Source organism: Lagopus muta, chromosome 1 (assembly GCF_023343835.1).
Source record: "Lagopus muta isolate bLagMut1 chromosome 1, bLagMut1 primary, whole genome shotgun sequence".
NCBI classification, from domain to species: Eukaryota; Metazoa; Chordata; class Aves; order Galliformes; family Phasianidae; genus Lagopus; species Lagopus muta.
Genome location: NC_064433.1, coordinates 1,485,685 through 1,511,208, shown reverse-complemented (window position 1 = coordinate 1,511,208; position 25,524 = coordinate 1,485,685). Strand labels below are relative to the sequence as shown.

Genomic DNA, 25,524 nt, shown 5'->3' with positions numbered 1-25,524 from the left:
GCAGGTTGAATGTAAATATCATTCACAAGTTTATGGCACCGTGTAATGTGACTGATGCTGCAGAATAGGGAGATTTGGAAATCCAGGGGTGGAGATCAGGTGCATAAAACAGTCACGGAGGCTTCAAGGAGTAATAGCATCTGGTACAAGTGAACAGGCATAAAGTTAATTTCCCACCTCAACAACTCAAATTTAATGATTGGTTGGGAGAAAAACCCGGCAAAATCCAGGCTGAAGATATGACAATTATTTGATAAAATTATATCGGTTCTCATTTAGGGAATGATTTAGTGGTCAATATTGATGGTAGGTGGACAGTTGGACCAGATGATCCTAGAGGTTTTTTCCAACCTTAATGGTGAAGGTCTCTGAAACTCATCACGGATGAAGACGTGTTTTCTAGCATACCCTTCATTGCACCCTGACATAGAGGGCATGGTAGTGATGGGTTGTCACTTGGACTTGATGATCTTAGTGGTCTATCCAATCTTAATGATTCTATGATAAGCTTGCTTTCTTTTTCTTTGCAACAGTGGATTTACCCAAAGTGACTGAGTTCACTATGCAGGAAGCTGCAGAGACCAGTGTTTTGCTGACTTGGACTGCTGTTCCTGGAGTATCCACGTACCTACTAACATGGCGCTTGTCCTCAGGTAATATTCATATGGTTGGAAAGGAAGGATGGCTTGTAAATTGGACTCATCTGAGATGAGCTGCCCTAACTAAGAGTATTTGAGGATGGAGCATGGACAAGTGTGGCTTGGCTTGTGGTCTATTCAGTTCAGTACTTGGTCTTAGAGACAGCTGATGCAGCAGAAGATGAAAGTGGCAGGTAATATAGAAGAAATTTCTTTCCACCAACAGCCTTAATTACCATCCAGAGAGCCCTAGGCAGGCACGAGCAATGTGCCCAGGTGGCCCTCATGAGGTTCAACAAAGCCAAGTGCAAGGCTTTTCACCTGGCTTGTGGCAACTCCACATTTCCGTGGGCAGTCTGTTCAATGCCTCACCACTCTTTCTGAGAAGAAATCTTTTCCTAATACCTAACCTGTAATTCCCCTAGTGCAACTTGAGGCTGTTGGGAATAGTTAACCAAGAAGTGGTTGGTTTTGTTTTCCATATAGCCTTAACTCCTTTCTGTTCAAATGCTTTACCATACAGCAAAGATCTTTCAAAACTTTCCTAATCATTGCTTATAATTTTTAGCATATATTTGTTTCGGTTTGTTTTTGTTTTTTTTTTACCCAATTGATTTGGCCCTAATAGGTTTGTCATTTTAAAGAACCAGGTTTCTTATTTTTTCAGGAATAGGCTTAAGCCTGTTTTGATATAGCAATTTTCCTGTCATTGCTTCAGCTTCAGCTACTAGCTTTTTTTTTAATCTTCACAAGCCAATAAAGAAAACAGATCCGACAAAATTCCCCTGTGCTCCCTGCAGTGCCTTTATGAGTTACCAGGTCATCAACTTTAATTTTTTTTTAATTCCGAGGACATTTTAGTATTGGCAGCCTAAGGCTTGCAGCATATGTCACTCAGGATGAAGTCTCCTGCGATAACATCATTTTTTTTCCTCTACATATTATAGATAAATGATTAGGGAACAGAACATTCAGCTCTCTAGGGTGATTTAAGTGATCTAATGTAACTGTTCCTCCCCTGTGCTGTGCTGTTAAAGTATCGATCTGTAAGCATTCAAAAATCATTGGTTTCAGAGTTGTCAGGGGCTCAGAAATGGATAATAGCACATCTGACAGTCCCACTGTGCCCTCACTCGATCGCTCCTTCTGAAATAGGTTTATAATTATTGATTTAACATCACAATCCCATGAATCTTGCCACTGAGTTTCAATAGTACCAATGAGATTAAATTTATGCTCTTGAGTAGTTCGAATTTCTCTTGTTTAATTATCCAAGTATAGAAAGACCGTTAAGAATTATGCCCTTTTTTTTTCCTCTTGGTGCCTTTATTAATTTTTTTCTCAGCAACTTGAATTTTTTTCTAAATGAATGCTCATTCATTACTCATTTGCCTTTCCCTCCAGTTGGGCTCATTTAATGCCCTCCTCCCTACCTGCCTGCTCTAACCATCCTGCTCTGTAAGAGTTTAGATCCCCTTCCACTCAGCTGGAGGTCATCACAGTTGTAAATCTCCATCTCTGGTGCTACATAAAACAAACCCCATTCACCTTGATAGGGCTCCATCCATATCCAATCTTCCTGCCCTCTCTGATAGGAGGGACGTTGGAGAGATTCAGCTAGATATTATAGAATCACAGACTCATTAATTTTGGAAAAGATCACCATCAACTCCTCACCATGTTGCCTTTCTCTCTCTTCTTTCTCTCATCTCTTGAGTACTACAAAAGCCACAACGTTTGCTTCTATTCAATCAATGTTTTGCATTCATTCTTTGAAAACTGTCTCCAGAAAAACCATGGTCCTTCTCTAGTGCTTGTAGACCTCTTCCTCCATAAGCTTACCAGCCTCATGCCGTGTATTCTACCCTGGATGTGATCAGAGGTATTTCCTACCTCAGTCTACTACCAACTTCTGCTTGTGGCAGAGTGTGGTAACCTTACACTTTCTCATTATGTGAAAAACCAAACATGAAACAAAGGTTTTTAGTGCTAGATAGCTGCACAGCCACAGTGTAAATGTAATGTAATGTAAATGAAACAGGTTATTTACAACTACTTAATTTATTTCCCTATAAGCTAACCATTATTCTTTTAAGGAAAAATGTTATTTCAGAATGAAAAGGTACAAATTTCATTTTGATCGCTGTCAAAACTCATCATTCAGCATTTTCAAAAATGAGACACTTTAAAAATGTCAAAACATTGTTATGACTTTTACACAGATTTTTTCCCACCATTTTAAACTAGAACTATCTGTGGTACACAAAAGCATTTCTCAAGTTAAGCTTACTTCTCAGCAAGCTTTCCATTCATTAACAAAGAGTCCTGCTTTTATACACACCGGCCTTTGCAAACTATAATGGATGTTTCTCCCTTTTTTTCAGCTTCTGATCTCTCCCTGGAAGTGCTACCAGCAGCTTTGAGATCGTATCGAGTGACAGGACTGAGCTCTGAGGAGACGTATTTGTTTTCCATAAGACCGGTCTTTGGAGATAGAGAGGGACCAGAGACAACACTCGTTGGGCAAACAGGTATGAAGTCAGAAAGGTCATTCTGTAGTTTTTCCTAGGTAACTGCTGTTGAAGTTAATTTCCTGTTGTTTTTTGTTTTGTTTTGTTTTGTTTTCCTAATATTCTGTTGCTTTTCAAGGTAATACCATCATAACTAAGATGTTGACAGTGATGGGTTGATTGATGGACTAGATGATCTGAGTGTCCTTTCCAACCTTAATGATTCTTTGGTTCTATGTCGGCTGACAGCTGGACCTCACGGCGATTCACCTCCACTGGTCTCTCCCATGACTTCTGCAAAACAGGCTACCATGAGATCCCCATCTCCAAGCAATGTGAAGACCACTCCTCTTCCATTAGCCACCACTACATTACAACCAACCCCAAACACCCTCCTGTCATCTACCACAGCTTCTGCACCGCTGACAGCTCTCCCTGGGCCAAGTGAGCGTGTTATCTATGTTTGATTTCAGGATGATGTAGAACTGGGTCAAACCACCAGGAATGATTTTTTTCCTCTGATCTCAGGAGCTGAAATCCTAATCTTCATTCAGTATATAGTAAGAGTAGCCAGAGTTGGGGAAATTGGAGACACAAACCATATATAATGCAATTAAGCTCTCGGCACCATCCTGTGGGGTGAAGGTGCTTGCTCACCAATACTTGGCATCACAGAATATACTTGAGCTGGCATTTGTTTCATTGTTCCATACACTCTAGGGCCCCACAACTTACAGAGATTCTCTCTTCTCTCTGCAGTCTGTGGCAAGTTCAAAGCAGACATTGGGTTCCTGGTGGATGAGTCCTCAAGTATTGGCTGGAGTAATTTCAACAAAGTGAAGGATTTCCTCTTCCGGATCATTTCCTATTTCCCTAAGATTGGGCCTGAAGGGACACAGGCAAGCATTTGTTATTCTGTTTCCTGAAGGTGATTTCCATCCAAGTCTTTACCCATTGCTCACCTCTGCAGTGCCAGCAGTCTGCTCACTCATGCTGAGATTCAGAGAGGTTTTGACTAAAAACACACATCTAACAAAGACCAGAATAGAAATCTTCTAAATCTCAGCCTGAATCCCTATTTGTATGGAGACATTCCCATTGCTTGGTTATTTTGCTAAGAACAAGTCATTAGGAATGCAAATTCCAAACCTATTGAAATACTATCCAGTTTATAGAGCCCAGTGATGTATCAGCCTTTGGGTGCCTTCCTGGGATCCTATTTCATCCCACATCCAATCCACTAATGAGAAGAAATCCCAATTCTCAATCTGTGGTATGAAACTTCCACAGTATTAAAACCATGACCAAGCAAAGCAAAGCTACAGGACTCCGTAAATATTTTATTTGGGGTCATTTGTGATTAATTAACATTCTATATGAACTAGTCCATTGAATGCAGCTTTCAGTTGAAAAGGAAATGGGAAGCTTCTTGCACTCTTTCCTTGTAGGCAGCCTTGAAGGTTTAGGCAAGTGATGAGTTTACCCTAATTTAACAAATAATTCTGGGGAGATGAAGCCACCTCAATTTAGGCTGGTATCACATGAACTGAGTAGCTGAGCTCTCTTTGCTGTCGATGGAGGATGAAGATTTGATTGAGGAGGGATGCACAGTGTCAGGGGAGATGTTGCTCCCACCCATTCATGAGCTGCCAGAATTGTATTTCCCATCAGGTCTATGCTGTATCTACGAGCCTGTGCCAAAATTTCTGGTGCCCTAGAGTACAAAATAGTACCTTGCCCATGCTTAAGCATTTGAATTGTAACATATGTGTTGTCTGTGAAATAGGTGTTTTTGTGCCTTTTTTTTTTTTTTTTAACCTGTAAGAGATACAGACTAAGGAATACCACTTATATTGCAGTGCCAGTGGTTGTGTTATCCACTCAAGATTTACTGAGTGATCAGTGAGTCATAGAATCATTTGAGTTGGAAGGGACTTTAATTAATGGCCATCTAGCCCAACTCTCCAACATTGAACAGGGACACCTACAGCTAAATCAGTTTGCTCAAAACCTGGTTCAGCCTGACCTTGGATGTCTCCAAGTGATGACACCTTTGCTGTGCTCCTGAGCCCTCCACATCTCTCATCCATTTGTGGTTTTTTTTTATCAGGTTGCTGTTGCACAGTATAGTGAGGAGCCCAGAGCAGCCTTCCACTTCAACCAGCACCAGGACCGCAAAGGTGCTCTGAAAGCTGTCAAGGAGCTACACTACCTAGGAGGCAACACAAAAACAGGTGTGTATGTGTGAATCTATACAGGTTGGGAAGCAATTTTGGGCCAAGACAGAGGGTCGAGGCCTGAGAAGCTGTATGAATATTTTGAACCAGTTTACCTGGTTAGAAAGTTACGGTCTAAAGTTCTGTAAAATTTGAGAGCAGAGAATTATATGTGTTTTTATTCCCAGGGATGGTCTATCCAACTAGTCTGGTGTCCTTTATTTGTGTCCTAGTTTTACCTCTGGGTTTCTCTTCATTGTTTTATAACCTTGAGGGAGATTTTTATACTTAGCTTGGAGACCTAGCCCATAAACATTAGATAAGGATGGTTTATGCTGAAGCATCCTTATTACCCTCTCCATGCACATTTTAATCAGCAAGTTCCAATGGTTATTGCTTTGCTACCCTAACAACAAAACAATGAACCTAGTCTTACTTTCATGACTTGCCATCACATAAATGTTCTGTGTTTCCCCCTGTTGTACAAAGAACACAGCTCTTCATCAGCTTCATTTCTCAGAAATTCAGAAACTTATCTTATACTGTCAAAACCTCAGGCAACCCTTTCTACCTACACGTTCCCAGCAGGATGGTGGGGTATACCTACTTCCTTGAAAGTACAAAAGCAGTAATATTAAATTGAAGGTGATTAGTTTTAACTTCTTTAAATGGCCCACCTAAATGTCTTCTAATCAGTAAACGTAAAAGGAAGCCTTGAGGAATCCACATACGTTAAATAAAGACTTGTAAACCTCATCCTGGCTCAATGGTATTGGTCAGGAACATATAGAGGTGGTCAGAATGCAATAATTTGGATGGGAAATCCAAATGGATAGGGAGAGTGGCTGTGAAACTGGGCAGACTGCAAACTCTTCAGTTACCTTGCCTCTAGTACTATTATTTTTGTGTGTGTGGGATTTGTGTCAACAGAGGCATTTTACCTCCCTTAGGAGTCCATGTTATTTTGGGGCTTCTTACCCATTTCAGCTGGAGGGAGAGACCTTTAGGAAACTTTCCTGGTCTTTCTAAGGAAATTTGGAAATGAGAATTCTGTGGGTTTTTTTTCCTAAAATTTATGGAAAATGCTTCATATCTCCCAAATATATTTCCTTTTCCAAAACTATCTGCAGATTTCAACCTGAACCATTCCAGCCAGTCTGATTTACTGCTGTCTTCCTCCCTCAAAATGCATTGCCCCTCTTTAAGGTCTACTGGCTATTTGTGAGGCCACACTGAATGCCCTCATCCCTCTGTGCATGGAATGGGAACCTTCCTGTACACTTAACACTTCTGTAGATTTAATTTGTTTCTCTCCACGTTTGCCCAGGTCGTGGTATAGCCTTTATGCTAAAGGAGTTATTCCAACCCTCCAGAGGGATGAGACCAGAGTTCCCTCATGTGCTGATGCTTGTGACTGATGGGCGATCCCAGGATGATGTGTTGCCACCTGCCAGAGCAGCCCATGCTTTGGGTAAGAATTACCCTATTGTGTTTCCCTAAGGCCTTGGTTGTCCTCCATGTACAGCTAGGTGCTGACTTTCCAGAGGGTTTATGTGAATCCATAGAATCATAGGATCATAGAATGGCCTGGGTTGAAAAGGACCACAATGATCATCCAGTTTCAACCCCCTGCTATGTCACCAGCCACCAGACCAGGCTGCCCAGAGCCACATCCAGCTTGGCCTTGAATGCCTGCAGGGATGGGGCATCCACAACCTCCTTGGGCAACCTGTCCACTTCAAGTGCATCGTTGGCTTTCATCACTTCTTCATCCTTTCTTCTTCCTGTTCCTGACTTAAGAACCTTTGTGTTGCTGTAACTCACACACACTGCTGTCAGTGAATTCTGTAGCAGCTAGTAGAGTACCTACTCCCATCAGAGGTTGTTAACAGCAAGGCTGTGGTGAGGGGTTTGGAAACTCTGATGTTAGACATTTTTGCTTCTGTTGAAAGAGTGATGTGTTTCAGGAATCCGCGTCATTGCTGTGGGTGTCTCGGGAGCTGACCCTGCTGAGCTCAACGACATTTTACTGCAGCAGAACCTCCAGAATGTTTTCTATGTGAGCACATTTGATGAGTTCCCCCAGATCCTCCGAGAGCTAATAGAAGTCATTTGCTCTGACCTTCAGCCCTCAGGGGCCCCGCCGCCATCTGGGGAGGTGAGCTGCTTTACAGAACTTTGAATAAAAGAAATTATCTGGCATAGGTCATGCACAAGGACAATCTTCTTTCCAAACCAAACTTTCAAAGAAAGGAAGTAACAGATTCAGAATACTGAGTCCAATCCTGAATTCACCCACTGTCACAGTGGCCATAGAATGATAGGATCATTAAGGTTGGAAATGACCACTGAGATCATCTAGTCCAACCATCAGCCATCAACCCATCAGTGTGAAGAACAAAAACTTTGAAAACAAGGCAGTAGAACTGGGGAAGACAGAAAAGAGCTTCAAATGTTTTGTCACATACAGCCCCTGCAGGGCCAAAGTATTTGAATGTATTATAAATATTTTGCCCTCTTCTAATTCTGATTTATGGATCTTTGGTAAGGATGTGTATGATGGGTTTTCTCTAACAGTGCTACAGCTATTTCAATGAATAGGCTGGCGACATGAAAGCACAGTAATCTCTTGAGACACGTTGAGGGCTGATATGTGATGTCTGGCCCAAAACATGGTGGATCACCAGTCTAACCCAAACTCCACGCTGTAGGTTGCCAGACCTGAAGCTGACAAGCAATTGCCATTTGATGATACAGACAACAAGGTACACCTCCCCGATCCATCACCAGCTGAACCAGACATCCAGAAAGGAGTGGAGGCTTGTGGTCCCTGGTGTCTAAAGGTGAGAATTCCTTCACCAATTCACAGGAATGTAAATAATACATAGAATCTTCAAGTCATCTAGGTTGAAGACCTTCAAGACCACTATGTTCAACCACCAACCTGACCCACTGAGTCCCATCACTAAACTATATCCCTTAGTGAGGATAGGAACCAGTCCATAGTGGTAGAGCTCATCCCTCACTTCTGCTTTGTAAACAAGGCGTGTGCTAGCCTGTGTTTCATGGTCACATTCGTTTGGTTTTATTTGCCATCCTTTGCTGAATCTATAGATCATTTCTTCCATTTTCCTTTTCCTTTCAAGAACTCCAGGGGCTCATCAGGTCGTGGAGGTTATGACCCATATGGGTTTACTATGAAGGGAGAGAAAGGAGAGAGGGTGAGTCCCATTTCATTTGCTTGGTTAATTAATTACAATTAAATGACTAGTAACAACAAGGAGATCTTCAGATCTTTTTATGCTGGTGTTTTAATAAATGTTGCTCTATGCTGGCTTTGAAAATCAGGCAAAAAGGAACTTTTACATGTTTGTATTTACTGGCAGCTGAGGATTCCCTCAAGCAGTGCAGGAAGCCAGTGATGCATTAAGACATTCAGGTTGGCAGGTCTGCACCCATAACTTGCAGGCTATTATTTTTAATTTAGGGTCTACCTGGGAAGGATGGCATTCCTGGACTGCCAGGCAGACCTGGACGAACAGGTCCTCCTGGTCCCCCTGGACTCATGGTATGTGCTTGCTTTAGCAAACCCCATAAGAATGGCATTTAATGAGGAGAAGTGAGCATGACTCTCAATTCCCTCTTTCCTGTTTCGCAGGGTCTCCCTGGCATCCAAGGTGATGTTGTAAGTATTTTGAATGTAGTGAATATCATCATACAGAGGGAACCTAAAGCTTGATCATTTCACAATGATGATTTTGTGGGTGCTTTGTGGTTTAATGTTTCATGATTTATTTTTAATTCCAGGGATCTCCAGGCTATCCAGGACCAGTGGGGCCAAAAGGTGACAGGGTGAGTTTCATTCCTGGGTTTATTTGCAAAAAAAGCTCGTATATTGCTGTGATCTCTTGTTTCTGAGCAGTTGCACAGGGATCTTTGGTGTATATGAACTTTTGAGTTATGTGTAACATCTCTAGTCATCATCTGTGGGAGTTGTCCTTCAGTTTGGCTAGGAGAAATTTAGTGTCTTCATGGAGAAAACTGCTCAGTTCTTATCACAGGTCCTTGGCATGTTTCAGTGGGATATTTGCAGTAGCAGGTAGCTGTTGGTTGAGTCATTCTGCATTTTTGAGAGTTTTCATTATGAATAAGCCTGTTTGTACATGTTTAAGACACGGAAAGATAAGGTTTCAAGACCAGCTGTAAGCAGTTCCTAGAAGCAGCTGTCCTGTCCTTCCCTTGTCCCCAAATACTTGTTTCTACTCTTTCCTTGCACCCACTTGAGCTGTCTGTATGGCTGTGCCGTGCCCTCTTTTGCCTGGATCTCCCAACACAGCTGAATGTGCATCTTTATTTCCTTGCTCACAGGGAGAACCTGGTTATGTTCTAGGAGGAGTGGAGGTGATTCCTGGCCGAAATGGGCACCCTGGTCCACCTGTGAGTATTGTTCCCTTCAGTCTGTGGCACTGACAGAGCAGCAAAGAATCTGGGAAAGATCACATCTCTGTTTCCCTTGGTTTTCATTATTACAGGGACAGAAAGGACAGCCAGGGGTTCCTGGGGTAGCAGGACCACAGGGTTTACCCGGCTTACCAGGACCACAAGGGCCACCAGGCATCTCCATCAAGGTGAGCAAGGCTATCTGCACCATAGCTCTGTGATGCTCATCCCAGAAAGGGAGAATCTGCCTTAATCCAGAACCTCTAGATACTCTGCTTATTCGAGAGCCCTAAGACCACACATTTCTTCTCTCCATCATGGGATGATCTCACTGAGACACAGAGGGATGAACTCTGCGTGGCTTTCCTTGCCACCAGGACCCTGCTGTTCAACACAGTGGAGATCAGTAATGGAGCTTGTAATATAGTCAGCTTTGTCTGACATGAAAGCAGATTCAGTGGCCACTAAGACATAGAATCATTAAGGTTGGAAAAGACCTCTAAGATTATCTAGTCCAACCATCCATGCGCTGCCACTACCAGTGTTGCCCACTAAACCATGTTCCTCAGTGCCATATCTCCATGTTTCTTGAACATCTCCAGGGACAGTGACTCCACCACAACCCTGAGCAGCCTGTTCCAGTGCCTGACCACTCTTTCAGAGAAGACATTTTCCCAATATCCATTTACGACTCTAGGTCCCCATGAAGGTTGTTCAGTAGCTGGAGTGAAATACCCAGGATTACTTGTGCTGTGCACAGCCAAAACTACATAAATAAAATGTGTCAAAAAGTCTCAGAAGAGTTATAGAGACCTGAACTCCCCTCTTATCTATCCCAAGTGTAGTGGCTGATAAATTTTTCAGGCTGAGTCTGGCCCACGCAAGATAGCAGATACCTCTAATGAAGCTCAATTTCCTTTGAGAGTGGGAAGTTTTGGTCTCTGGGGCTGTCATCCTGCAGGAGATTTTGGCCAGGATTTAAATGGAGAGAGATTATTATCCTGCAGGAATACTCCTTGTCTTTTTTGTGTTTCAGGGTGAGCCAGGAGATTCAGGTCTCAGGGTAAGTACCTGAGATTGACATTCATGTTACTGTATGATGGCAATCTTCTTTTTTTATGATTTATAACTCACCCAATAGGTTCTGATTTCAATACTTTCCAGACATCCAACCAGACCTGAAAGGATCAGTGGGACAAAATGTAAGATTGTTCTGTGCTTCATGCAGGGCCCTCGTGGAAGGAATGGCATCAAAGGGGACAGAGGAGGCATGGGAGAGCCGGTGAGTTGTCCATCAATGGTCAGTCACTATGGAAGAGCCATTGGCCATAATGGGAGGGGGCACTGGCCAGGGAACACCAGCTGTCACATAGGGTGGGTGGGGAGGGACAGCATCTACTGCCAGCTCATGTCAGCCACCACTGTGAGATGCTTTGATCTGCTGATGAGGACTGGCACATGAAGCACGACCAATTAAGCATTTCTTGCATTGTAGTCTTCATCCTGCTGATCCCCCACTTGTGAATAACCAAAAGGAAAAAGTTAGGATCACAAAACAGACACTCATTATACTAAAAGCAAGGACATGTTCTCATGGCTCAGAGCAAACCTGTGAGAACTACACCCATTACTGTGCTCACAATGACCACAAACCCTTTGACATGATCAATCATGCTGATGGACAATAGAAAATGCTACATGATCAAGGCTACTCCAAAGTGGCAGTGATTCCACCTTGAGTGCCTGTATTACCCATGGAGCAGCTGAGTGCAGCCTGGCACCTTCCCACATCCCAACTCTCTCCCCCTTTCAGGAGGACAGAAAAGAGCTGGGGCAAGTCCAGAGGGGGCAATGAGGTGGCTCAAAAGTGTAGGATGGTAAACAGACTGTGCAGGTGGCAGATTTGGGACAAACAAAAAGGAGGTGACTCTTCACACAAGAAACCCCACATGGATATTTTCAGCATCAGAAGAGAGACACAAGAAAAGAAATAGTCCATGGGGAGCTACTAAGGATAAAGAAACCATGTCCAGTTTGGAAAGTGTGTACAAATAATTCAAACTTGAGAGATGAGTACCCAGCCTCTATCTTCCCATACAGCAAACAAACACTTCTGTTTTTCCCTTCCTGAGTGACCAATCATCCATAACTCATTCTTGGGAGGGGGGAGATGGGGGACATCTTGAGTACACGTAATCATCTCTGTAAATCCTCAATTGCAAAGCAACTGGTAAGACAGGCACATCAGGAAATATATTTCTCTGCTTGTGTTTCTGCAGACTTCTCTTCAGTATGATTGGTAACAAACAGTATGAGAGAAGAAAGATGTGATAATGTATTTTCCTTTCCAGGGGAAACCTGGCTTGCCAGGCCCTGTAGGGCTGGATGGTGTCCCTGGACTGCCTGGACCAAAGGGAGAAAAGGGAGAGAAGGTCATTACTCTTATCAGATGCTTGTGAGATCCATCATCCCAAGAGGGATTTAAGAGTAGCTGAGATAAAGTAATATCAATGTGAAAATAAAGTGGAGATATATAGGGATTTTCCCCCATTCTCTACTCCCAGCTCATATGTGCTCAAGTCTGTGCATGGTGGAGTAGTTGCTTCCTCTCCATCCAAGCTCTTGTTTTCTCTCTGTGCTCTTTTTTCCACCAGTGGAAGATCTCTGCAGTTCCTGCTGCCTCCCAGCCCTGCATGCTTCCTACCCCCTGGATGGGACTGCTTCAAGTAGTCCCTGAAAACATCTTTGCTTTTAATTCTCTTCTCCAAATCATTGTGTGTGCCTTGTCTGAGGTTACTGGCTAGACATATATCTTAGCTGAATGGTTAGAGAGCAAATTTCTCACCTGCTCCTCAGCAGGATGGTTAAGAACAGAGCTCTGAAGCAGACTGCAGGGAGAATAGGATGTATCATACTTTGCAGTTTAGCATTTGGTACTTGTGTGCACAATGCTGTGCTTACCTTGCAGGGGATGGCAGGAATTGGCATTCCTGGCACTGCTGGCCCAAAGGGGGAAGAAGGACAGCAGGTAGGTTTGCCATTTTGCTGTGAGATTTCTGCTAAAATCCCCTTGGAGCGTTCAGTGTCTCCAGAGTCTTCTCCAGTACCTCTTCTGTAGGTTGCCCCTAGTGGGTACATCCTGTGGTTGCAAATGGAAAGGAATACAGAAAGTGAGTTTTAAAGTCTGAGCTTTCATTTTTTCTTTCTTTTTTTTTTTTTTTTTTTTTAAGGGGGTGATGGGCCCTCCAGGAGTACCTGGACCAAAGGTAGGTACCAAAACACTGAACCTGAGTCACTGTGCCTGGCACTAAAAGTGCCAAGGAAAGAAACCAGCTCTAATGATCATCATATGCTGTAGAAACGTGGGTCTCTTACTGAAAAGCAATGGAAATAATTCTGTGCAGTCATTGACCCATGGAAGTCACTGACCCATAAAAGTCATTGCTGTGGGATGTTGGAAACATTGGAATGGCAGTGAGATGCACTGTCTTGGTAAGAAGTGCCCATCTTTTCCAGCTGTTGAGGAAAGAGGAAACCTTAGCTTGGCCAATTCTTTCAGCTTGCTCAAAGGCTTGAGGGCTGTGGGAAGGAAGGATCTGGGGGTCCTGGTGCTGTCAGAGGCAAAGGTCTGGACTACTGTATCTCCAGTCCATATCTGGCAATGCTGCTGTGAACCGTAGGTAGATGAAGCATAGCAAGGACTGATCAGGAATGAACTCAAGAGGGCAGAAAGATGTCCTTGGATAGATGTTTGATACCAGAACAAGACTGCAACCCAGCACACCAAATTTCCACGGGCCTTGCTCAGGAGACCTGAATTTGCCTGGCACAAGGGGTGCCAGGCATGGGTTCAGGTGGTACATAAGCTACCTCATTACTCTTCCAGGTTCTTATAGCTCTTGGAGGTGCAAACTCTTACGATCAGGTTGTATGGCTTTCTGCATGTCCCCTTCTACAAGTAGCTCAGGCATTGAGATGATGACCAATTAAATCTGAGCCGATTAACTTATTTCAGGTCAGATGAGGTCAAGAATATCCACGTTAGGTTAAATAAGGTCAAAAATATTCACCTTGAACCCAAAATAAATTCTTGCCATACTTTCAGGAGATGTGAAAAGAGAAGGAAAAAGTAATCTCCAAAGAAATGTTTCATTCAACAAAATATTTTTCTTTGTTTTGCTGTGTTTTCGTTTTTTGTTGGTTTGGGGTTTTTTGCTTTTTTGTTGGGTTCTTTTTTGTTGTTGTTGTTGTTTTCTATACATATCATAAAATGGAGGAGGGTTGTTACATAAAATGTAAGGTCATTGCAAGTGGTAACAGCCAGCTTGCTGTTCATGCATTGCTCTTCATGATAGAAAAGATGTCTTTGAATTGCACAGTCCTGGTCCACACAAACGTGAGCCTGTGGCCAGATGCTCCATGGACTCCTCCTGAGGAAAAGCAAACCTTATTAGGGTGGTCACTGGTGATGTTACCCATACCCAAGGACTTATAACTTACACTATACCCCACATATTGAAAATACTGAACCTGCTTTCAGTCTGGTGGAAATTCTCTTTTGATGTCTTATAGGGACTTCCAGGACCTCCAGGGCAGAAGGGAGTCCAAGTAAGTCAAATAGCAAGAGAATAGGTTTGACTAGCTCAGCTGAAGGTGTCTTGAATTTCTGCAGTTTGTAGACACAGTCAGGTGTGTTTATGGTGGGGCTACACAGAGAATAAGCCAACAGGGAGTCAAGTGAGCATCCCTGGAAGCTCAGAATCTCCGCTCTGTTTTGCTCTTCTGCTCTTTTGCTCTTTTGCTCTTTTGGTTTTGCAAAACTGAGTTTTGAGTTGATTTCAGGAGTGTATGGAGGAGAACAATGAGCACTGCCCCAGATTGTTCACTTTATGTCATCTTGCTTTGCAAGGGAACACAGGATTTCCAGGCACTCCAGCTCTGGGTGTAACTATGAGTGGATTACAGCCTTTCTTGTGCTATAGCCATTGAGCACCACCAACAGTTGTGCCAGTAGACCAAGGACCGAGGCAGATGTGTCCCACTAAACTTCAGAGAAAACTATAAGATCTCACCCCTGACCCTTCAACCATGTCTTCTGCCGAGACCTATCACCAAGACAGACTGGTGCATCCTGCATGATATTTTATGATCAGGGGCATGCACTGCTGGTTTATTTCAGAGTAGCATTGGCAGAATTGATTTAGAGACAAAAGGAAGAAAGGCAGCTTTATAGTCCCTAAATCAGGGTCATAGTACAGACATGAAGATTCATTGCTGTCCAAAGGTCAGTCCTTGGTGTATATTAGCACAGGCTAAAGCAGCTATTTGCCAACTACCCTTTTTATAAGAATGATCCTTCAGTCTCATCCCTAGACCCAAAACCTACTGGAGATGGTGGGATTCTGTCACAACCTTCACTGAGTTTGGGATTTAGCTTGTATCCCTGTTGGGCATTTTATGATCCACTGTAGGTGATGCATTTCTTATCCCATAGCAAGGCTGACATTATCTTGTTTAGGAAGAGGCCATATGAGCCTCTTCTTCGAAAGGGAGACTATTGCCTAAATAAGAGGGTACTTCTGTGATTTATTTTATCCTCAGGTTTTGGGGCCACCAGGCAAGAAAGGTGTCAGGGTAAGTCCACTAATTAGTGCTGCTTGAAATTTAGATAAAACTTTGCCTGAAAAAGGGAGGGCTGGACTATGTTTCACTGTGTGAATCATATATCCCTTGTGATAGATGGGAGAGGAGAGGTTGGAAAAATAGTGGTAATCTTGCCCTGCTGATAATTCTTTTGCTTTTATTAACATTTTGTGCCTGTCATTCTCCTTCTGTCTCTAGTCCATGGGGGAAATTTGGTATTTCCATGTGCTAGTTTTAGGACATAGGGTTCACAGAAGCACAGATCCAGCCTACACACAGAAGTTACTATCCAGACAAGGAAGGCATTGACATTAAACCATAGAATAGATGAGGCAGGAGGGAACTTCTAGGGGTCTCTAGTCTTACCTCCTCCTTAAAACATGGCCAACTTCAATACCAGGTCAGACTCCTTCAACCATTTAGAAAGCATGTCCAATGGCAGAGAGTTCCCAAGTACCTGAGGCTCTGAGCCAGTGATTGGCCTCTCCATGACTGGAGGAATCTGAATTTCCCAAATGAAAGTGATTCCTGAGATAGAGCTGCTCCCTGACTGTTGGCCATATTGTGCATCTGCTCTATAGTGCAGCACAAATTGTTCACTTCTGCAAAGTTTTTGTGGTTGTACAGGGCCTGGAGTATTTAAAGCACGTATTTTTTTTTATTCTTTATAATTCATTATATTTTATAATGTCAATCTGCAGAGAAATAAAAGATCTCTCTTATCTTTGCAAGGAGTATTTACTGCAGGAGAAACTCCTCTTGGCTTTTTGACTCCTGGCATTCATGAAATTATCTTCATACTTCCCTTGCCCTTTAGAGATAACGAGTTCTGCCCTTCTCTCTGAACTTGAATGTTGGAGTCACCTCCATTCATTGATTTTATTCTCCAGACTGCTTAATAGTGGTTATCAAAATATTTCTCTTCTTTTAGTCTCAATGATGTTAGGTAATGACCTTGGGCCTGAATTTTGTCTTGCTTGATACTACTTTAAATCCACATAGCACTTCGTAGTTGTGTAGAAGCCCCAAGTACTAAAGGGAAAACTTCAACCCAAAGAGGAATGGGGTGGATGGACTGAATGGAAGGATGAATGGTATGGATGGATGGATTGGATAGATTTCCCAACAGAATGGATTTTCAGAGTGGATTGAAAGTGCAGAATGTAGCTTTAGCAAACCACTTGAAAATGGCTTGGTTTTCCTGCATGATGTTACTAGCTTTTGGGTTGTTTTCATACATAGGGGGATATTGGACCAACAGGGGCCCCAGGACCACAAGGAGACAAAGGAATACAAGGAGACAAAGGAGAGAAGGTAACATACTTGCTCTTGTTCTCTGAACATTTTCAAGAGAGGGGTAGGTGTGGCACTTAGGGATGTGGTTTGGTTTTTAGATTGATGGTTGAACTAGATGTGGTCATTTCCAACCTTAATGATTCTATGACTCATGTCTTGAGTTTGGAAGCTGCTCTTGCATGACACTGCATCATCTCCCTTTGCATCTTGTTTAGAACCAAGCACAACATTAGCAAATAATTCCCAACAGTTGTAGCAAGGAGGAGGAACAGGCTGGCCCTTTTAGGACTGCAAAGTGATAATGGGTTAGAGATAGCTAACAATTAATATGGCACAGGGCATGCTACCATGAATGAAGAGTGGAGTGGGATAGTGTCTCCACAACTAATGAAAGGCAATTGAAGAATAGTAGCCAAGGTGTGCAAATTTCAGATGGGGAAATTGAGACACTGGGTTTCCTAAGCCATGTTTCAGTGAAAGTTGTCTCTCCACAATAGCATCTCCTAGAGGTGGCAAGCAGTGTGTTTGGGAGGGGAGAAGGATGTGATAGCTATACAGAGAACTGGAAAGTGAGACTGGCAGAGGGTTTACACTATGTCACTGTCATTGATTTTTTCAGGGAAGTCCAGGTTTTGGCATTCCTGGTCAACCAGGGCTGAAGGGAGACACAGGGGACAGGGTAAGTGGGGCAACACACTGGGTGTGAATAGGGAACAGCTAAGGATACAAATCAGAAACAATTTCTCAATCACCTCCATGCATATGAGCTCAATGGCTGTCACTCAGAAGGCCAGTCATCATCAAATTAATACCACACTGGTAATGAGAAGCTGAACTGTCACTCTGTCTTTGGTGCTCCCATGCTGATCATGTGTTACGGAGCAGTCTGCACCCAACTGTGGAAGGCAATGCAGAACACTCCTGACTCTAGAAGAAAGCATGGAAAGTCAAAGATCATCTGGGAACTCTGTGGGGAACAAAACCAAGGAAGCCCAATTTCCAATGGCTTTGTGTCCTGACATGGTTTAGTGAGCATGATGGTGATGGGCTTGGTGATTGTTGGACTAGAGGTTCCTAGTGATCTTTTCCAACCTTAATTATACTGTGATTCTATGAAAGGAAACTTGACCTTTATCTTCCTGACTTATGTGTCAAAGGTGCAAGAATCTGGTGGTTCCCACTTGTGTTCACTAATATCTAGTGAGGGTTGAGTTTGTGTTTCCTCCTATGAGAATATTAATAGTCCATTTTGATTTACTCCAACAATGACTTGTAAAATTCAGAATCTTTGAGATCCCCACCCCTCTATCAAAGTCAATGTTTTTAGAAGTGGTGAAGACAGATGCATCTAGACAGTGTGTGCTTGCAGTAGCCCTTCATCTCCTGGGACACCATATGGTTTCTCCTTCTCTGCATCATACTAATCTTTTCCATCTGCTAGTACCTGCAATCAAGGAGCGGCTTTGCAGCATTAAGTCTGATGCTGACCCTTTAGATATGGCAAAGGACCCTTATCTGAAATTTTCCTACTTGGTTACTCTGACCATGTGACTAATAGTGTCTATTTCTGCAGGGAAACGTAGGCTTGTCTGGCAGACCAGGTTACAAGGTTAGTATATGATGCAGTGACTGCAGCACTGTTTCATGACTGATATCTGTGTCACTCAACATAACTTGAGTCAGTGAAGTTTTATCTTTGCTGTGGGAGTAGAGTCAAGATGTGAGGGGCATTCAAAAGCTGAAAAGTTTGAACAGATCCTGCTTTGCTGGAGTCTCCATGTGACGCACAGAGCCTTGCACAGGTAAATAATGACAAGATGACATGGCAAAAGGCATAAATTCTACAAACACTGTCTTGTAGGATTTATGAGCAATGGCTGCCTGTGGGATCTGAATGGGCCAATTTTAAGATGGATGTTCCCATCCGAGGCCTGCTAAGCAAAAAAGCAGAACACAGCCTTTCCCAGTGCAGGGTAGATACTCTGAGCCCAGACTTCAGCCAGCAGTGTGGAAGCAATTGCACGGCCATTGTGCCGTGAGCCTGTCCCATGATGTCTAAAATGACAGCACTATGAAATACACAAGAGGAACGTAACAACTGCCTTGCTTTCTTTAGGGGGAAATAGGTCCAAAGGGAGAGAAAGGTGAACCAGGATTACCTGGGAAACCAGGCGAGACCGGCCTAAGAGGTAAAGATGTAAGTAGAAGCTACAGGTGGATGGTTATGCTGATAAGACTGGGCCAAGCCAACAACCCTAGGTTATGCCCTTGCAGAATTAGGAGCAAGAGACAACATGGGACCAGTCAGAAACACACATCTTACATAAGTCTGGCTGGGGAGGGGAAGAGACAAGTCTCAGCCCAATAGTGGCCAGCAACATGAGTCTAGGCAGGCTGCCTCAAATTAGGCATAGTGGGTTGTTCATCAAGGGATACACCTTCTTATTTGCTCTGTCTTTTCACAGCAGATGAGAAGATGGATCCTTTTCAGGGTATTTTTCAGGCTCTGTTTTGGGGTGAATTCTCTTTACCTTTGGTCAAAGTGAAATGAGCACACGGCACCATAGTTGATTTGCTATTCAACATGGTGAGCTTTTTTTGTTGTTGAATCAGTGTTAAGTACAAGAACGACCATGGTGTCACACCAGCCCTGACTATTTTGTTTTTATGGTACAATAGATCCCTCTTTCAGTCAATCAAGGTGGCATTCCCCAAGAGCTTCATGGTGGGTTCAGGTAAACCTCTCCTACCATTAGTCACTGAAGACTTTCCTTTAGTCCAAAGGGCTGAGTTGATGCCTGAGCATCAAGTGGAATAGGACCACCAAGAGAAGGCTTGAGGAAATTACAGTGAAAATAAAATGGTTACAAGGCTAAATGTAACCTAGCATTTTTGCATTGTGTTTTAGGGAGAACCAGGGAAGAAAGGCATCTCTGGGATGAAGGTAATCAGGGGGATTTCCAACTCTTCTGGGGTTGTGTAGGTGCCAAAGACAACAGCCTCACTCATGACTGCAGTGGGTACAGCAGTGTAGGAGAATGGTAGTACTTAGGGTGAAGTTCCTTGTAGCCCAGAATCTCTTCTCCAGTTAATTAAGCATGAATTAGTTGAGCAGCATCTGCAAAACCTGTCCCTTTGATTTGCTTTGAAGCCAACTTCTACTTATTTTATTTTCTGTTGCCTTGCCCTTGAATTACATGAGACTATGAGAAGAATACTCATTATATTTCCTATGACTTTATTTTGTTTCAGGTTTGATTTTTCATCTTCTAAAGCTAAAGGATGAAAAAGAAAGGCCAAAAAGAATCAAGTCGTGTTTTATTTGGGAGATAGTTCTTTATGCTCAGCAGCAGAAAGCAGATTACAACAACTCACAGTGGGGTCTGGTGGAAATTACCCCATTTCCTCCATAGATATGAGTAGTCTGGTGTTACCATATACCTTCAACTCCATTTACTCCAGCACTAGGGTAGATCCAAAACATCAACCCTGGTTAATTATAATTCAGATCCCCATAGGGCTGTCTTGGTACCAACTTTAAAAGCATTAATTCCAAAGAGGAGACCCTAGCTGCTTTGGAGCCATTGGAATAGTAGCCGGGCTTGGTTCTCACCCTCTAAAATATTTTCTCTATGTGAAAGTGCAGTAAAATTAGTACCACCAGTGAAGGTTCAGGCTCGAACAAAGAAGGCTTTTTAAAGCTTCTACTTCTCTTTTTTAGGGAGAAGCTGGTGCCCCAGGAGAACCAGGAGAGAGAGGAATGAGGGTAATAATTGTTGTTATCATAATTTTCTGCCTCGGTGAGCATTTTTCTTGTTTGCTTCCCCTTTTTGGAACTGCTGGATGTGTTCTCTTTCTGATTGTTTCTCTGAACCTTTTCTCATTAGGGTCCACTTGGACTCCCAGGACGACCTGGAGAGCAGGGGATAAAAGGCGACCCAGGAGAACCTGGAAAGGATGTAAGGCAAATCCTAAAAGGGCAGCTGCACCTATGTTCTGTCTGATCTCCCTCTAACAGCTTAGGAAAACACTGGTTAACAAAGGGACAGAGATCTTAAGGATGTGATGTTTCTAAACTCTGTGAAAATGAGCAACTGAATGGGAGAGAGAAAGTCCCTAATGAGCCTACCTGCTGAGGAAGAGGCTACAGTCACACCCCTTATTAAATATCAGAGTTCCTCTGCAGGAGTGAGGGTGAATTCCAGATTTTATTAGCTTAGCTGCTCAAGGAAGGGCTTGTTAGTCTATTGAAGGCTGTGCCAGCTAGAAGATGCTGAGACTCCCCTCCCCTACCACAGCTTGTTCTCATCCTGCCTCTCTCTCCCCTTCCTAGGGAATTACTGGAGAGAAGGGAGACAAGGGTGAATCTGTAGGTTTGCACATTCTCATTTATAAACTTGCATGATAGAATGTCTGCTTGGTGGCTAAAATGCTGAATTGTACCACTCACTCTTTTTATGGGGGTATTGTATTTTCACAGGGTATGCCTGGGCTGCCTGGGACTCCTGGAAGTATTGTGAGTATTGCCTTCTTCTGCTGACTTATGTATTTTGCATTTAGGCATCAGGAAAGGGATATGTTGATGATTAGACTAGATGATCTTATTGGTCTTTCCAACTTTAAGGATGCTTTGATTCATTTTTGAGATTTATCATGAATCCTGGGTACCACAGGGAACACAACACACTGCCAGAACATATAGTATATGCTGTAGAACAATTTACCTCTTAGCCTTATCAGAAGAGATAAAGCAGTACAGCTAGTTCCTCTGCATGTGGTCAAATGAATGTCACTCCAAATCATTTATCACTGGTCATGCAAGAAGCTCATGACACAGAAGAGAATAAAACCTGGCTGTGAACTTGAACTTTGGAAACATAGACACAGATACCAACATCACAACCACCCTGAATCTCTGATACATGAGCAGGAGGAGGATACACTGGCTCCCTTTTGTTTTGAGTCCAAACACAGCATGTTCACATCGCTGGTTGAGCTGCTGGCTTTGTGCCTATGGTTTATCTGGGATAAGAAGCACGTGGAGATGAGACATCTTCCATCACCAGGTTTCTTCCATCTATTGCAGATGTCTTCTCTGGAGAATACCATCGTCCTGAAAGGGGAAAAGGTATTTTGCTTAAAAATATTTGTCTTGAAGCTGAATGTGTAACTATTCTGCATTTCTGAGATGTTGCGTAGCTTCATTGCTTTTATAAGACAAAGTCTGCAAACACATCCTGAAACTCTCAAGCAAATTCTTGCTGTTCCCACCTTCAACAGCAAAGCTACTTCAAAATTAATGTATTGCTTTTGAGGATTCCAACAAAAGGTGAACATCAATTCTCCTTCCAAGACCCATGTGTTTTTGCAGGGCAAACGAGTTAACTCAGTAATTAGGGGAATACATTCAGGTTCTGAAGTTTGCTGTCAGCCTGTTCGGCTTAAAGGGAATAAGATGATTTGGATGCCAGAATGGCTCCGGCATTTTTTCTAGCACAACAAGTATATTGCTATTACAGAAGCTCCCTTGCTATAGCAATAGCTCTGCTTCTGAGTGGGTAAGAGGAGATTTTATCTAGTGCTTGAGTGGGTCCTATTCTATCCAATAGAATGGATCCAGCACAGATGGAAGCATCAGTGAAGGGCAGTAATGGCATTATTAACCAAAGTCATTATCAGGGAAAAGAATCAATAGAAAAGGTCTCAGGCATGGGAACTCCTCTCAAGGACCTAAATAGTGTATTTCGAGTAAAGGACAGAGATACTCCTGATTTTTCCTTATGTGAGTCAATGAGATAGTTGGAAGAAAGGGCTGGTTGGTCCATGTGGACGAAGACTTGGATGTTGTTAGTCTGAGGCCAGTACATGGGAAACACCGTAATGTGCAATGATCACTGTGAATTTTAGAGGGGATAAAGAACTAATACGTTCCTGCTGGCTTACAGGGAGATCGAGGGAAGGATGGTTTGAAAGGTGAAAGAGGTCCTCCAGGCCCAAAGGTATGTTCTCAGATGTATGGAAGGATTTTTGCATTGGTGCCGTTGGGTTGGGTTGGCCAGAAGGGAAGAACACCTATCTCAGATCTCTTATTCCCCAGAATGTTGGGTTTCTCAAAGTCATGAGTTGGGCTTGTAAACTTGTGGTCACAGTGATGCTGTAGTTCTACAACTCCATTTGGTAAATATACAATATTTAGGCAGGAAGATGTTCAGAAGCCGGATGAGATATACTTCTAGGGCCTTCCTGATGCCCTTCATTCCACCGGAATCTGTCAATGCAGAAACCAGATTTCAGTGAAATGAAGCCCATCAGAGAGGCAGCTCAGCTCCCTGTCTCATCAGAGCTCCTTCCCCTACCAGAGGAGATCCAAAGCTGCTACAGCTTATCTGGCATTTCATCCATGTCAGCAGCCCAGGATCACTCACCTGAAGATCCACATCACGCTGGATGATGGCAAGGAGACATAGACAGCCCTGTAGACAACCTGTAGACAACCTGTCCTTGGGACTTGCATATGGAAGTCCACACTTAAACCTATCAGAGACATCTGACCCAGATCAAATGTGGTAGTGTGAAGGACCAGCAGGACCGCAGCCACCTCTAAACAGGACCACCAACCTTGGGAGCAACTTGCCCATCCTCTGCCTTGCTGCCATCTCCACACAATTTTTACTGTAGTGGCAGCATTGGTGGCAGTGAAGAACCATCCAGATTTCACTGTTTACATATTATGAATGACTGAGGACCAGTTTTCAGGTATCTGTCCCTCCTTTCAATAAAGAATTGCATAACTCTGGTGGGAAACATTGCTAATTCAGTACAAAACACATTCCCCCAGCCAAGGAGATGGTGCAAAGCTCCATTCCAAGAATTTTTTTTGGCAATGCCCTGGTCCATCCCTGCGCTATAAAACACAACCACTAGCTGTGTCTGGTGGGAGGGGAAGGAGCCAATTTATCAGGGTGGGATTTAAATCCTCCTGTGAATCAACAAAAGGGATTTGTTTGGGGTAATGGAGCAGGATAGCAGCAAAGCAAGGGCCAGATTTCTGTGACCTCTGTTCATTCTTGATGCCAGTCATAAGTAATGAATTGTTCTTGTTCGTTTGAAGGGAGAGCCTGGTCCACCAGGAAAAGGAGTGGAAATGAAGGTAAGGAAAATAAAAACTACAGAAGATATTAATGTTGGAAACACCTTCCCTCTGCCTGTGTTCAGGATATCAGAGGAGACCTTATGAATGCACCAGGCTTAGCCATCACCACCTGCAAGACTAGCTCCCTAGGTTGGAGTGGAAAGATATCACTGTGTTCAGTCTTTTGAGAAATGCCATTTTCTTACACCCAGTGCTTCCCAGAGCACTGAAGTCAGGCTCCTGCTCAGAGGGGGACGTTTCTGCTGCTCTTTGAGTCAGAGCTTTGGTTGTATTCTTACACTTTTTTCTTCTTTCAGGATCTGGAGAGACTTTTTGAAGAAAATGGTATCAAGGTAGGTAATGCTCTGACTTTCGTTCTGATAAGATGACTCTAATAACTTTTCTACCTATCCCCTGTGGCCTTCTGGAGATGACATGTGCACCTCCCAGTCCATCACTGGCCCTCACAAGAAGTCAGGGTTATTAGATTTCACTTTACAACTTTCCATGTGTATGTAACTTCTTCTTGGACAGCTTTGCTCCTGGGATAAACGGGGGCTTTGAGGCCCATGTGAAATTGAGATCTTAGAAAATACCCACTTAGAGCTTGGTGCTACCACTTGGCTTAGCTTGTATGAAGTGTACTTCAGTTCTGCATCTGCAGAGCCAAGAAGAAGTGAGCCACAGGGCTCTGTTGTAGATGTTGGTCATATTGTCTATCTTTAGCATGAAGTTGGGGTTTCTCCTTTGCTGATAACCCAAATCACAGTGTACACACTTTTTAGTGTGTAATACAGCCATGGTGTCATTCCAATCTCATGGCAGTCAGCAAGCTCAGTAATTGCGATGAGCCCCAGCTTTTAGTGTCTCATTAACTACACCTTTATAGATGAGCTCATCGCCCTCAGCTCCTTATTGTAAGCCCTAGAGAAGTAAGTAAGGGAGATGAGGATCTGACTTATCTAATCAAGTGTAGGGGGATTTATTTAGAATGGAGAGAGCCATTGCATAACTTCCATCAATCAATTCCTAGATGCCCAAGCCATAAGCACTTACATTTAGATCAACTGCTGGCACTCAGGGCCAAATGCTCTGTTACCCTCTTGGAAACACATCAGTCATCATTCCAGGTTGGCTATAGCACTGTTATTTCTTGGTGATGGGAGAGTGACAATAAACTATGGCCTCTGTTGGTTGCAGCTGGCATTGTTGAAGCACCTCTCCAACGCGATCCTGCAGGAGGGGCTGGATTGGCTGATGCAGCACTTGGGCAGCTCTAAGACCTCCAGGAGAAAGCAGGCATTTCCATACACACCCAAACATGGTGTAAGTATTTGTCATCTTCAGGGCATGGACAGACCTAGAAGGAAATGAGACAATGAAGGCTTCAAGGTCACCTCAGTCATCCAGTTTATAGTGACTTGCAGGCATGTTAATCTGAAAAAGGCTAAAGGCTCACACCAGGAAGGTTTGTTGGATTGGAATTGGGATTTGGAGAGCAAAGCAGCTGAAAACATGAGAAATGATCACAAGGTTGGCTTCAAAAGTAAAGGACACGGAATAGCCTGGGTAGGAAGACTTGGGATCCCACTGAGATGCATCCTAGAGTCTTGAGGGAATTGGCTGATGTAGTCACCAAGCCACTCTTG

The 25,524-nt window shown here is 43.3% G+C and overlaps 1 protein-coding gene across 1 annotated transcript in view; it reads left to right on the top strand.

Moving 5' to 3' along the window:
- Window positions 1-25,524, top strand: part of LOC125688321 (collagen alpha-1(VII) chain-like) — a 96,474-nt gene that overhangs the window by 27,748 nt on the left and 43,202 nt on the right. The window contains exons 19-52 of the mRNA XM_048934306.1: window positions 534-653; window positions 3,023-3,169; window positions 3,398-3,592; window positions 3,908-4,047; window positions 5,259-5,382; window positions 6,692-6,835; window positions 7,332-7,522; window positions 8,076-8,207; window positions 8,511-8,585; window positions 8,852-8,932; window positions 9,023-9,049; window positions 9,172-9,216; window positions 9,733-9,801; window positions 9,897-9,992; window positions 10,841-10,867; window positions 11,033-11,086; window positions 12,156-12,236; window positions 12,773-12,832; window positions 13,035-13,070; window positions 14,377-14,412; window positions 15,406-15,438; window positions 16,690-16,761; window positions 17,363-17,422; window positions 18,317-18,352; window positions 18,860-18,940; window positions 19,652-19,687; window positions 20,465-20,509; window positions 20,631-20,702; window positions 21,224-21,259; window positions 21,830-21,871; window positions 22,689-22,742; window positions 23,855-23,893; window positions 24,193-24,228; window positions 25,076-25,201. Of these exons, the coding sequence (XP_048790263.1) occupies window positions 534-653; window positions 3,023-3,169; window positions 3,398-3,592; window positions 3,908-4,047; window positions 5,259-5,382; window positions 6,692-6,835; window positions 7,332-7,522; window positions 8,076-8,207; window positions 8,511-8,585; window positions 8,852-8,932; window positions 9,023-9,049; window positions 9,172-9,216; window positions 9,733-9,801; window positions 9,897-9,992; window positions 10,841-10,867; window positions 11,033-11,086; window positions 12,156-12,236; window positions 12,773-12,832; window positions 13,035-13,070; window positions 14,377-14,412; window positions 15,406-15,438; window positions 16,690-16,761; window positions 17,363-17,422; window positions 18,317-18,352; window positions 18,860-18,940; window positions 19,652-19,687; window positions 20,465-20,509; window positions 20,631-20,702; window positions 21,224-21,259; window positions 21,830-21,871; window positions 22,689-22,742; window positions 23,855-23,893; window positions 24,193-24,228; window positions 25,076-25,201 (2,648 nt within the window). The remainder of the gene's footprint in view (window positions 1-533; window positions 654-3,022; window positions 3,170-3,397; window positions 3,593-3,907; window positions 4,048-5,258; window positions 5,383-6,691; window positions 6,836-7,331; window positions 7,523-8,075; window positions 8,208-8,510; window positions 8,586-8,851; window positions 8,933-9,022; window positions 9,050-9,171; window positions 9,217-9,732; window positions 9,802-9,896; window positions 9,993-10,840; window positions 10,868-11,032; window positions 11,087-12,155; window positions 12,237-12,772; window positions 12,833-13,034; window positions 13,071-14,376; window positions 14,413-15,405; window positions 15,439-16,689; window positions 16,762-17,362; window positions 17,423-18,316; window positions 18,353-18,859; window positions 18,941-19,651; window positions 19,688-20,464; window positions 20,510-20,630; window positions 20,703-21,223; window positions 21,260-21,829; window positions 21,872-22,688; window positions 22,743-23,854; window positions 23,894-24,192; window positions 24,229-25,075; window positions 25,202-25,524) is intronic.